This window comes from Falco peregrinus, chromosome 14, assembly GCF_023634155.1.
Source record: "Falco peregrinus isolate bFalPer1 chromosome 14, bFalPer1.pri, whole genome shotgun sequence".
Lineage (NCBI taxonomy): Eukaryota > Metazoa > Chordata > Aves > Falconiformes > Falconidae > Falco > Falco peregrinus.
The window spans coordinates 23,609,995-23,623,121 of NC_073734.1; the positions used below are offsets into that span (position 1 = coordinate 23,609,995).

General features: G+C 52.9%; 1 protein-coding gene across 3 annotated transcripts in view; it reads left to right on the plus strand.

Annotated features, from left to right (window-relative positions):
• The window catches only part of WDR59 (WD repeat domain 59), a 51,447-nt gene extending 40,891 nt beyond the window's left edge, over positions 1-10,556 (plus strand). For 2 of the 3 annotated variants that reach the window (XM_055818526.1, XM_055818527.1), the window contains 8 exons: positions 493-626; positions 2,088-2,169; positions 4,011-4,123; positions 5,199-5,346; positions 5,439-5,511; positions 7,072-7,198; positions 7,607-7,749; positions 8,867-10,556. In XM_055818526.1, coding sequence (XP_055674501.1) covers positions 493-626; positions 2,088-2,169; positions 4,011-4,123; positions 5,199-5,346; positions 5,439-5,511; positions 7,072-7,198; positions 7,607-7,749; positions 8,867-9,102 — 1,056 coding nt within the window. In that variant the 3' untranslated portion in view covers positions 9,103-10,556. Of the gene's footprint in view, positions 1-492; positions 631-2,087; positions 2,170-4,010; positions 4,124-5,198; positions 5,347-5,438; positions 5,512-7,071; positions 7,199-7,606; positions 7,750-8,866 lie in introns of those variants that run through there. The other variant, XM_055818528.1, reaches the window with a different exon arrangement.
• Positions 10,557-13,127: the final 2,571 nt, after the last annotated feature.

Consider the following 13,127-nt stretch of genomic DNA (forward strand, 5'->3'; position numbering starts at 1 on the left):
CAGAAAGGACAGACCAAAAGAGACAGTCTGGAGCTGTCGGCTTGCCCTGCAGCTAAGGGTGAGCAGAAGCTGCCTCCCACACGTCTCTGTGCTGGTGTTGGCTGAAGGCAGCGGTGGTCTGTGTGCAGAGGGTTCCCAGACCAGACCTCTAACGAGAACGATAATTGAACCGTCCTCCTGCCAAACTTGCCCAGGTTTGATTGGCATCCCAATGCTGATTTGTTCTCTTATTGGCTTTCACAGGGGAACTCACAAAATACTTTTTGAGTGAGTTTGACCTTGAGCTCGCTGCCTTGACCTGCTTTTCACTTCCTACAGATGGAGATGCTTGTTCTCCTGGGCATGTCATGGATGTTTTCCAGGGTAACACAGAGCCTTCTGAAAGGCAGGTTTGGGTGCTGCTTGCATTATTCCTGACCCTAGTGCTTTGTTCCCTGGCGCAAGAAGCCTGCTGTCCTCCTCCCCGGTAACACATTGCCGTTTGTTCTGCAGAAATCAAGGAGGTGGAAAAGCAAACGAGAGGGGACGGATGCCAACAACCGACCCATCAAAGCCGCTGGGAAAGTTATTATCCAAGATATTTCCTGCTTGCTGCCTGTCCACAAGCTGCTGGGAGAGCTCTACATGTGAGTACGTATGGGCTGGCATCCTTTCCCAAATGAAAGCAGCCGTCTGGCATTGCTGTGCTTTAATCCTGACCAGTCAGCACTCGTCTTTGAATGTTCCTATACCTTATTCCTCTGTTCTTGCCTTGCTGCTTTTTATAGTATCCCTCTGCCTGTGAGAGGGGACGTAGCTCCTAACAATCTGAAAAGTGTGATGGAAGAAATTTGTGATGGGGTATTGCATACAGAGTTTGAACAGGTGCTTCAGTATCATCGCTGCAGATCTTACAGATTCAGGTTTTCACCAGCTAAATAGAGAAATCATCCGCACAAATTCTTTTTCAAATCTTACATTAAACTCCTCGCTTAAATGCAGTCTTAAAAATCCCAATAAATGCACATGTTCTTGGTGTTAAAAACTGTTAACAGTTCATAAGGCCTTTTAATTTCAGAAGTATTTGGAATGCCCCGTACACTTGGAGACTTGGTTGTATGTGCCAGCATCTGTACAGCAAGTTCTTCTGGTTTAATGGAAAGAATGGAGAAGTTCTGTGCTTTGTTGGTATTTTCGTTTGGTTTTGTTTGTTTTTTAAAAAAAACCAAACAAACAAGGGGCTTGTTTTTCCAAATGCTCTAATTCAGATAGTCACAAAGTCTCTGTTGCTGAATTTTTTCCTCCTTAGCTTTGGTAGTACTGTCTGCTCCTTCACAGAATTTCCAGTCTATGCACATTCAGGGAAGAAGCAGCCTTCCCTTCTTAAGGAGAGGGGGGGAGGAGAGAGAAAAAAAAATCTTCCTTCAATCTTTTCTATATTATGAAAAAGAACATTGTTTAAAAAGACCTGCTGGACCTTTCTTCTGTGGATAGCTCATGTGCAAGCAGCCTGACCCTTCTGTATTTCTCTAAGATCTTAAGCCATAGAAGGGTCAAGTGTCTCAGGGAGATTTCTGACAATAAGCAGGAAAGCCCACGTGGGTTTGCCCAGCTCACCTTGCTGGCCTCTCGGAGACTCTGGGTGGGTGCGTTATCCTACTGAGGAACAGGCTGAAGACCAGCCTGCTTCTCCACAGCGGACTGCTGTCTCCCAGTCAGTTGGAGCAGACCAGTAGGCTGAATGGGAACAGAACCATGTAACTGATGGCACCAGCTTCTAGGGACAAGAATGGATCTTGGCTTGGTGTTATCCTGGCACAAGTTTGGTCCAATGTCTCCTTGGAAATGGTGCCTCTTAGGACCTATCCCAGCTAGTTTGGAGCTGGACTTGTTGCGCGGTGTGTTAGTGAAGGTGAATCGTGAGAGGAAGGTGGCAGTGGTCCCTGAATAACAGAGAAGGAGGGATGGGATCCTGGCTATGCTAGCAGGCTCATACTGGTCAGGATGTTCTGGGCTGCTCATTGCTGCCAGTGCCACTTTCACCCCATCCCTCCCCACCTTTGTAGGTAACGTGCCAACCAGAGCTGAGCTGTCTCCTTTCTTTTTAGACTGAATGTGAATAATATCCAGGAGACTTGCCAGAAGAATGCTGCCTCAGCCTTGGCTGTGGGACGGAGGGACCTCGTACAGGTACGATGCTGCATCGGGCCTCTTCCACAGCATGCTGTCCTACCCTCACATGGCTTGTGCTGTCACCTTGTCACCCAGCCAGCCACCTGGGCTCAGCAATTGTTCCAGGGAGTCTCTGGTTGGTGAACCAAGGCCTGTGCAACAGCCACAGAGATGATCTCTACATCACTGACTCTTGGCATCGAGAGGTCCCTTCCCAGGGCTGCAAGCAGATTGTTTTATGCCCTTTGCCAAACTGAGTGAAGCACATTTTTCAGGGAATTCCTGCAGGCAAAGTGCGGAATGCAGCCCACTTTTGAGTCAGCAAATGGAGTAACTGTGCAGAGTTGTCTAGCTGCTGTCAGCATTTTGATGGGTGATTTTTTTTTTTTTACTTATGTAATTGTTCTCATTGTTTGATATTCATCTGTGCTGGCACTGGGTGCTAACTGCAGCTAGCTTCTCTCTGAGAGAGTCTGAGCCCAGGGACCCAGCCTCAGAACGGGGCTGGCTACTTGCCTTCAGCTAGTAACAGGAGAAAAATGGCTATTGTGGCCCATCCTTTTCCATGTGGTTAGACCTTTGCAACAGGCAGAACGCTTGACAGGACGCAGGAGTGCCTGAAAGAGATGGAAGCTGGCACTGCCACCTCTGCAGCTCTCCTGAGCATTTGACCCTTCCCAGACCTGGGCAGGGAACGTGCGTAGGCTTACCTGGTCTAAGCAGAAGCAAACTCAAGCTGTTGTCTTGCTGCTTGGTGGGTTCTGCTAGACCAGGAGAGAGAGAAGGCAGGTCTAGATCCCCGTTGTCTGTACTTCATCTTGCTGTCTGGTTTGCCCCTGTTGGAGCAGAGCTTGGGTGGAATAACTTCAGCAAGATTTCTTGAGATACCTCTGTTTCTTGCTTGGTTTTCCCTGTCCTGTGTAACTCTAGCCTGTATGGCAGCTTGCCTCGTTCCTAGCAGACATGGAGGCTTGAGTTGCAGGCTACATGTAAGATGTGCTCTATAGCAGTGTAGGGAGTGGTGTCTTTCCTATTTCCTTTCTGTGCTGTCTTGTACTCAGCCCTGTCCTTGTTCCAGTTTCTCTCCCATTTCTTTCTCTCTAGTTTCACAGTGAGCAACTTGAGACACTACTTTGTACTTGGAGCACGAGTTTTCTTTTCCATGTTGTCAGCTCTGATTTCTTCTGTCTTTCCAGCACCATGCTCCTTTTCCTTTCCTGCTCTTTTTCTGTGCCAAACTAGGAGCTTTGTTTTTCCCTGGAATATTCTAATTGCCTCATTTTAAAAGACATAGCAGAAAAAACAGTCCTAGGTCAGTGGTATAGAGACTGAAAAGATGGAACTGTTTTCAGAGTAAAAGATGATAATTGAGGGAGGAGTTTTATGTGAAATAAATTGTTGCAGTAGAAATGGTAAACTGTACTGTGGGCGCCAGGAGAACAGAGATGTTCAGTAACACTTGCAACCGATCAAAAGATACTTCTCATGCAAATAATGATTCACCAGTAAACTTTCTGCCACCAGACATCTCCAAACCCAAGAACTGTATCAAATCTAAACAGTTTTGTGAATATAAAATGCACTGATAGGTCTGTTAAGCCACCCTGACAGGTCTGTTAAGACTATGGACTATTCTTCTTGGGAGTTTAACCCAAATTCAAAGCAAGTGGGACAGGGGAAGCTTCGGTTTTGTGTTACTCTATATATTATTTGTGACACACAGACTAAAACTGCTCTCTGCTGCCGGTGGGGGGAAGCTCCATTATTATCTGTCTGTGCGTGATTTTGTGCACACCTGTGCCCTGGGAGTGCGGTTATTTCTAATTGTAGCTTTGATGCTTTTCCTTCCTGTCTGCCAGGTTTGGTCACTGGCCATGGTAGCCACTGATCTCTGTCTCGGACCGAAGTCTGACCCAGATTTGGAGATACCTTGGGCACAACATCCATTTGGACGTCAATTACTGGAGTCCTTGTAGGTGTCTGAATGCCAGGGAGGGGTTGGGGAATGGTTGCTGAAGCAGAGTCCTCCATAACTGAATGTTGTAAAGCATCTTTTCAGACCTGGAGCAGTGCCACAGCATGTAGTTTTCTCCCCTCTCAAGCCTGAGATGCATCAAGAAGGGAAGCTGCAAGAGTGTTTATGACATACAGGAGGCAGCATTTGCCTCCCATCTAGCACCCAGGTCTGGCCTGGCTAACATTGAGCAACAGGCCAGGTGCAAGTTGGAGGCATGCCCACAACGCCTGGCTTGGAGCTTTTGGTTTGCTGCTCCCCACCTCCTAAATAAGCATGTTGGTGCAGCTGCTTTTTTCACCTCCAAATTCACTGTTGCCTTATAGCATTACTGTGAAATCATTCTGCGGGTCTCAAAGCCCAATGTTAGCTGCAGATGCCTTCCTGCCAGACAGTCTGTTTGGGAGGGGACATAATTAGTAATTGATGTTATCTGTCAGTATACCCTGTTTGGAGGCACAGGATTTGTGTGGCGTCGTGTGTGCGTACTGTTGCTTGATCTAGCTCTTTCCTGCTGTGTGGCAGCAATGGGAAGGGAGCGCAGGTTGCTCTTCGTCACTCAGTCTTCAGAGCAAAACAGAATCTTCACAGCCACCCAGAAAACCCGTGGTGGGGTTTTGCCTTGTGATCTAGATGCGAGATGCTTGCATGTTGAGAGTTTTGTTAAAAAGACGTTGTGGCTGGGGGTGAGTCTGATGGCTCCAGCTTTACATCCAGTTAAAATCAGTTCTGTGGATGTTGTTCCTGAAGCTGCGCAAACTTGGGATAATCAGGCCATGAGCACTGCTGGATTCCCAGAGCTCCCATCTTTCTCCCACCTGTTAGGCCATGAGTGTTTTCAGGAGCGCTGGGCTCCTCAAAGATGTGACGGGGAGGGCAACCCAGTCCTGCAGAGCACGTATGCCTCCTGCGGGCAGTTCTGTGACCCAAATCGATTTATGCAACAGGCTTGGAACTGCTTGCCCTGGAGTCCCAGTGCTTTTGCTACTGAATTCTGCCCAGTCTCATACTGTCTGTCTTTTTGATTTCCCAGGCTGGCTCATTACTCTCAGCTCCACGATGTGCAGACCCTGGCTATGCTCTGCAGCGTGTTTGAAGCCCAGTCCAGGCTACAGGGGTGCCCAAACTCCTACGGCCCCTTTCCTCAGCGGGCCTCCAACCTGGCCTCCCACAGCCGATACGTATGATCGCCACTTCTTTCCCATTTGCCTTGGATATCTTTGAACATTTCTCGCGTAGCTGACATGGTTTCCTCTCCTTTCCCCCTCAACAGCCCAGCTTTACTTCCTCGGGCTCCTGTTCCAGCATGTCAGATCCTGGACTGGGCACTGGAGGCTGGAGCATAGGTACCGAGAGCTGGGTAGTAAATAGAGGAATCTCCCTCCCTTCTGGCCTGGGATTTAGAAGGCTCCTGTGGTGGGGAAAGAAGGGAGTTAGTGCTGGCTCTGATTGCAGGTGGGCTCTGCCAGAGCAGCTTTCCAGGGTTTGGCTGACATGATGTGATTCCATGGCTGGAAGTGAGCACGGCTTGCAGTAACAGTGTCGATGCTCCTGCAGTCCTGCCCCTTCTGGCTTCTGTAGCGTGCTGTCTGACTGGGCTTTGGAGAAACCATTACAAACACCTTGGAGGTACCGAGCTAGGCCCCTGGGTCACAGATTAACGCAGAGCCAAGGGTTGCCACTGCTGCCTTTTCCAGTTGGAAACAAGTAAAAAGACAGACCAGTTTGTAGTTTTTGCTTCCAGCCTGGCTGTAGCAAGCACTCGGGGTGGCTGCCTCAGTGCTGCCTGGTGCCATAAGCTTTCCACAGCCCTAGCACTTTGCACAGTTGGAAGCTGTTATCCATGCTGACTACTGGTCACTTCCTTGTCCTTCATGTGCCTGGATGTGGTTCCTGGGATTAGCTGCTCCATCAGCTTCCCAGGTTTCAAGGTCAGGCTGATTGGTCTGCAGTTCCCTGGGTTGTCCTCCTTGTCCTTTTTGAAGGCAGGGGTGACATTTGCTTTGTTCCAGTCCTCAGGCACCTCTCCCAGTCGCCACAATCATTCAACGATTATCTAGCATAGCCTTGCAACGTCATCAGCTAGCTAATTCCACAGGGTTCAGGGGGAAAAAGCATGCTGTGGTTTCTCCTGTCACTGGAAAAACGGCAGCGGTTGGGAAGGCTGTGTTCCTGGTGCCATGAATACCCGTGGGCCTAAGGAGGTTTTCTGCCAAGCTGCGAAGGTGTCAAAGATAAGTCGAAGGTGTCAGATAAGTCGCTCTTAAGGGCTCCAGTGTGAGAGCTGAAGCTGTTGGGCGATTCCTAGCGATATACATAGCCTGGGGCAGTGTCAGCCCTGCTAGCACCAAAGTTGTAGCTTTCGGTGCGATATCGAGGTATCTGTGACATGGGGAAGAGTGGAGGATGGGGGTTAATGAGGGAGCTGATGTTGTCTTGTAGCGATTATTAGCAGTCTTCTCCCTGCCCCCAGGGCAATGCCTTACATACAGAGGCCCCTTTACATAATGGCAGCTCTGGTGATGAGAGTCCTCCCTATCCGGGGAAGAGCGGCCCAGGCCTGCCAGGGTAATATTCCCAAGCAAACTCCATGGGAATGGTTGCCTGGTCACTTTTTGTCTAAAGTGGAAGGCGAAAGGGATTCCTCCGTGTTAGGTTTCTCTCCCTGATGTTCCCCGTTCCCATCCTGTCACCAGATGTGCAGTAGAAGCACTTGGCAAGTAGGGGTTGGCACTTGGTTTTCTGAGTGAGGGCAGTGTTTGTAGAAGTGCAGAAGGTGGTACAACCATGTCTTAGGGAGAAAACCGGGGTGTCCAAATGTGTAGTCTTCCCTGTCTCCTTCCCTACCCCAGTTTTGACAAGCCTGTGCTCGCCGGGGTATGCTCACAACCTTTCGGTGTCTGCAGCAAACAAAGATGCGGAGCAGACCTCCACTCCCTGGTGCGAGTCTTCTCCGGATGACTTCCGCTACGGAAACCTGATGTATCCCGACCATCGGGAACGTGAGAAAGACCAGCATGAGAAAAACAAAAGGTAGGTGTTGGCTTGCCTCAGAGTGCGGGTGTTCAGGGATACCATGCCCAAGTCAGCTGGAACTCTGCAGCCAGGTCTCTGGTGGTGCAGAGAGGTACCACACCTGCTCCTAGACCCTGTCTTTCAGATTGTCATTCAGAGCAGCTTCGTGCTGCATACGGTACATCTGTAAGTGGCCGTGGTGGGGGCCCCAGAGGGCAGCCCAGCCGCTGTGCCTACACCCTGGAGTGTAGAATAAGTGAAAGGCAGACCAGTTAGCATTCCGCAATGTTTGGGCAACATGTGGGAAGTAATCTGCTGCTCTTCCAGCGATGCAAGCTGGTTGCGTAGCCATCAGTGGGAAGAGGATTGCAACCGGAGTCTCTTGAGAGTCCATGAGGTGGATGATGAGCCCGTTTGTTCCTCTAGGCTCCTGGATCCTGCCAACACTCAGCAATTTGATGACTTTAAGAAGTGCTATGGAGAAATCCTTTATCGCTGGGGCCTGCGAGAGAAGCGGGCTGAGGTTCTGAAGTTCGTCTCTTGTCCTCCTGATCCCCACAAAGGAATTGGTGAGTGCCTGCCTCAGTCTGCTCCGGCTGCCCAGGCAGAGCCATGGCTCGGCCGCGGGAGCTCAGGAACATGCGGTCAGCAGGTGGGATGAAAAGTGTCGTCGGTGTGCCCAGAGGTTAGCTCTGCCAGCAAATGGTTTTGGCTTCTTTGCAGCTCGGGGCAGAGATGTGAGGCTTGCAGATGTTGGTTCAAGGGCTTTGTAGACTCTGACATCTCTCCAGCGAAGCTGGAAATGCAAATACTGCTACACTAGCGATATTCAGCTATTTATGCTGATGGCTATTCTTTATTCCCTCTGGGTAAGAGCCCAGAGAGGCACTGTCCCAATCTCTGATTCTGGGCTGCGGTGTCTGTATAGTGCATGTGTAAAATTGCAAGATCTCTTAACTGTGGGTGAGCTAGCCAAGGAATAGGCAAATAGAACTTTTCTCCCAAAATATTTTCAGTAGCGCAAGGGCCCAGAACTGGCTGCTTAAGGACAGTTGCCAAAATGTCTTCTTCCTAGGCCTCTGGGAAAAGATACGCTTAACCTGGGAGTAGAGAAGCAGGCGAGAGATGCCAGAGAACCAGTGGTTGCCTTGCCTTGTCACATGGGGCTCCTCCTGGGGAGTAACTGGAGTGCAAATTGGTGACTCTGACCGCTGCTGTTGCCCCTTCTTGGCTAACAGTCACAGCACTGATACAGCATGCATCAAGTGCTCTCTGCTCTCTCTGTGATGAGAAACAAAGGCCGTTCTCGGTTGCTCTTAGTTACGTTACACGGTGATGCAAGGCAGAGGAGGCCACCGGGAAGCCTTCATCTCTGCAGCATGTGTCAGCATCTACCAAACTAGAAATGCGACACACGTTCCCAGCTGACAGCTGTTTAGCCATCAGGGGAATCGGTGGGCCAGGCTGTGCCCCAGCACGCTGACTGCCCCTTTCTTTGCTCCTGTGTGGAGACCACACCAAGACCATTCTCTCCCACCCTTGGGAAGGAGATGAGAGGAGAGATCTTGTGGGCAGTGGGTTTGGGGGACTCATCTGTCAGTCACGGGGGGGCTGTATGCAGGGCTTCTTTGTCCACAATTCTGCCAGCACTGATTGCCTTGCTTTCCGTTTCTTTCTTCCTGCCAGAGTTTGGCGTGTACTGCAGCCACTGCCGCAGCGAGGTGCGCGGCACCCAGTGTGCCATCTGCAAGGGCTTCACCTTCCAGTGCGCTATCTGTCACGTGGCAGTGCGAGGCTCCTCTAATTTCTGCCTGACGTGTGGACACGGAGGCCACACCAGCCATATGATGGAGTGGTTTCGCACGCAGGAGGTGTGCCCCACAGGCTGTGGGTGCCACTGCCTGCTCGAGAGCACCTTCTGAGCAGTGGCGGCAGCCGGGGCGCCTGTGAACTGGATTCAATATTTAATTCCCAAGCCATGTTAAATCAGCTGTGCTCCACAGTGTCTGGAGGAGATGCCACAGGGAGCTGAAGCAGGATGTCCTGGCGATGCGCTGCAGTGATGTTTACAAGTGCTTCCAGTATTCCTGACCTCCCAGACTGCTTTCAGACTGATTTGACCAAACTCCCCGTGTCCATTGCTGGCAATGGATGCTGGACCAGAAAAATTGCTCTTTCCTGCAGAAGGGTGTGTGAATATTGGCTAGTCTCCCTTGGGATGAGGAGGTGTTAAAAAAGCTTCTTTGCAAAGGGCTCACCTAGCAGAGCCAAACTCGCTCCGACTCCGTAGTGTCTTTAGAGGTGCCTCCTTACAGGCGCTCAAAGTGAGCAAAATAGTTGTCTCACGCAGTTAAGGCAGAAATAATTTGCAAGCAACAGTGAGCTCTAAAGGCGAACTGTAAACTGCGCTTGAAGAGCAAGTAGTCCATGCGGCTGTGCTCAGAGTTACTGGTGGAAGTAACAGGGTCCTTATTTTGAATGGTTGTTTACATCATTTAGGTTACATAAAGCAAGAGAATGAAACTACATTTTTCAGGATTACTTCCTAAATAGCTTCCTACTCACCGGTCAGTATCCGCAGCTGCTGCCAAAAGCCCAGCCGTGCGCCCGCGGTCACTAGGATTAATTGCTTTCCTCCAGCAGTTTTTGAACAGTGACTCTTAAGGTGTCTCCGTCTCCTGCTCTGACCAGGTGATATAATGCACTTTAACTTGTCTGTCCCTGCCCTGACAGTGACACACGTCCTGGTGACCAGGAAAGGCATCTGCCTTTTGAGTTTGGGATCCACACAGTGTTTCCGTGGATCATGGCATCTGAGGGCATTTTGGGAAGCCTCCTTACTGAGAAAACACAAGGAGGACGCTTGGTCCATGCAGCTCCTCTTGACTCTCTTCTCCAGGCTCTGCAGGGGAAATCGGTGAATATTTTGAGGTTTGCTGCTGGTGTGCTTGAATGACAAGGCTCCTGAGCCGGGGAGGCAGCACTTTCTAGGGGGAAAGGGGTTTTGGAAGGGTGGTGGGATTCACGGAGGCAAAAGGTTTGTGCCTTTTCTCCCTCTGGAGCTTCAAATGGAGAATGTACCGGATCGATCCATCTGTTTGGGGCATTCCCATCCCGGGTGGCTGGTTGTGTGCACGGCCTGCGCCTCCTGAGCAGGCTGCAGCCTGAGCTTTGGTTTTGGGCAAGTGCATGTCAGGGATGAGCCCGCCGGAGTTACCCCTGCCCTGTGCCGGCGCTGATCCCTCGCTCCCACGCTCGCCTGCTGAGCAGGGCCACGTGCTGTGCCCGCTCCCAGCCTTTGTGCTAACTGAGGCTGCGGGATCCTGCTGTGGAATAAACAGATGGTGTATCTTAAACATTAAAATTATTTTTTTAAGTGCTGTTCTGATAGAACTTGGTGTCACCATGCTAGTTCTGCCTCCCTGGGGAGCCCCCAGCAGCTCGCCCTCCCGGCACAGCAGTCGGCACTGCACCCCATGGCTCTCCCTGCACCCCAAAGCAGGGGCCCTGCTCTGGGTGCCTGCGCCTGGTGGCAGCAGAGACCTGCAGTAGCTGAGGGGCTGACCGGCTGCGGCCGGGACCCCCAACCCTGGCTCTTGCAGCAGCTCCGTTTGCACAGGGACAATGTGATGGCACGTGGCACGGCGATGCCACGCCGGCCTGGGAACTGCCCATGGGTCACCATGCGCCTCTTGCGAAAACGAAGCTGGGCGGTGCCTGGGCTGCCGGCAAACCAAACCCCAAACCCTAAACCCTGGTCCTGCCGTTTGGGGAGGCCCGGGGCAGCGTCCGTGCCCCCAGCGAGCAGGCGGGTGCGCCGGGGTCCTGCCCGACGCCGCGGCGGGTGCCGCGCTGGCCCTCGGGCGAGGGTGCTCTCCAGCTGCGGGGAGAGGGCTCCCGCCCTCCGCCTTCCTACGTGACAGCCATTCAGCTCGGAAGTATTTTCATTTCCATGCTTGAGTGCGCGTGTAGGTTGGAAGGGAAAGGAGACTTGTTATTTAAAGGTGACGGACTGTCAGATTGTGCGATTTATGTGTGTTATTACAGTTCATTACGGTCTATCTCCATAGTATCTGAATACCTCCGAGGTGGATGGCGGCTGGTGCTCCAGAGGAAGGCGGAAAAGCGCTTGCCGTGGCTGTTTGTGCAGCCCTGCACAGGTGGGTGGAATTTCTTCCCGGATGCTGCAGGCATTTGTCTCACACCCTGCAGCATGTGTGGTGGTTGCTCTGGGAGCGGTCTTGCTCAATGCAGAGGTGACTGTTGCAAGGAAACAGGAATGCCTTATCCTCACCGGCCTGGAGCCTGGCGAGAAGCGCATTGCCTCCGCTGCGCTCGGCAGCCCCTCCGGAATAAATGATCAGAAACGGGGCGTGCTGCTGCACTGGTGACCCACGCCAGCCCCGTCATCTGCTCTGCCACCCCCGCTGCTTGTCCTCTTACCCACCTCGGTGGGATGACTTGGTAAAGTGCAAAAAGTTCCCAAATCTGGCCAAATCTCTGAATTTTTAGAGGAGGGAGTGGGAGGGCGAGAGGAGGCAGGCGCTGCTCAGGACGTGGATCTTGGCACAGACGTGCCAGAGCGCACCGAACCAGCTCTGGGGCCGCCGCCGTGGTCACACCAGACAAGTGGAGCAGAGCATCCATCCAGCCAAGGGACAGTGCAGTGGCCAGCCCTGCGTGCCGGGGAGGGCTGCTACCCCGTCGTGGTTCCTGCTGGTGCAGGAGCTAGGGGGGCACTGAAGTTTGTGCACCGTGTGGGAAGGGCATGGAACCACGTCCCTCAGGGCATCCCCGGTGCCACGGGTGTGCCAGGGCCGTGGGAGCCACTGGCCACTTCCAGGGAGGGGAGCTCCATCCTAGGCCCCCCCCTGCTGCTGGCTGAGACCCCTGCCCACACATCCCCAGCTGGCAGCACCCCACCGAGCTGCCCCCGCACCTCGTGCCTGCTCTTGCACCCATCCCTGCGCGTCACAGAGGACGATGCCGTGTGCGGGGAACCTTCGGGCCAGCCCCGAGTAGCTGCTTTGGCAAGACTTGCTTCAGCCGCCTGCTGAGCGCGTCCCCGGGCTGTTACCCGTGCATCTGCGCTGGCTTTCCCAGCGATGGCTGGAGGAGAAAGCTCCCATGACGGCCCACGCTGGGCCCTCCAGGCCGCCCTCGGCTTTTTCAAGCCTTTTTGTGCTCTGCAGAGCTAGCAGGGGTGTAAGGAACTTGGGGTGCCTTCCTCATCCCTGCTGAGGCTCTCTGTGCATGGAGAAGGGAGTTCAATCTCCAACAATCAAAGTTTGGCAAAGAAATGAGGAATGATGGTATCTGAGAAGGTGCCAAGGAAAACTTTTCCCCGTGGATGCTGCTCCTCGCAGCATCTGTGTTGGCCCCCTCCTCCTCTGCGGCCACAGCCCCATTAACCCAGCATCAGGCTCTGCCAGCGCTCCAGGGCCTGATCCTGCCCAGAGCCCAGCGGCACATTCCTGCCGTCTCCCTCGCGCCAGCCCCAGCGTCCGTCCGTCTGTCTGGCGGGCAAACCAGTTTGGGAACTGATGAGCCAAAACCTTGGCTGCTCTCCTTTTGGCCAGGCCGATCGCCAGCCGGCTCCACTCCCTGGTGCCTCGGCACGGCATGGGGACGGGGACAGGGACGCGGTGGGGACGGCTGGCCATCGGCTAAGCCCTCTGCTGCCGATTTGGTGCTGTTATGGCAGTGCCTGCTGTACAGCTTGGTCCCGGCACCATCCTTCTCCCAGTACCACCAGTGCTCGGTGCATCCCTGCTCTGGGGGGGTGATGGGGTACCCCTGACCCCCATCCTCACCACAGAGCTGGGACGTTGCCCCACGACGGAGCCCGGGAGCTGTCAGCACCCCATAGCGAGGGCATAGGGCGTGTCAGCTCACTGATGTCCCTGAGGCTGCGGCGGAGCTGGGGGCACCCCCCCCCCCCATGTGC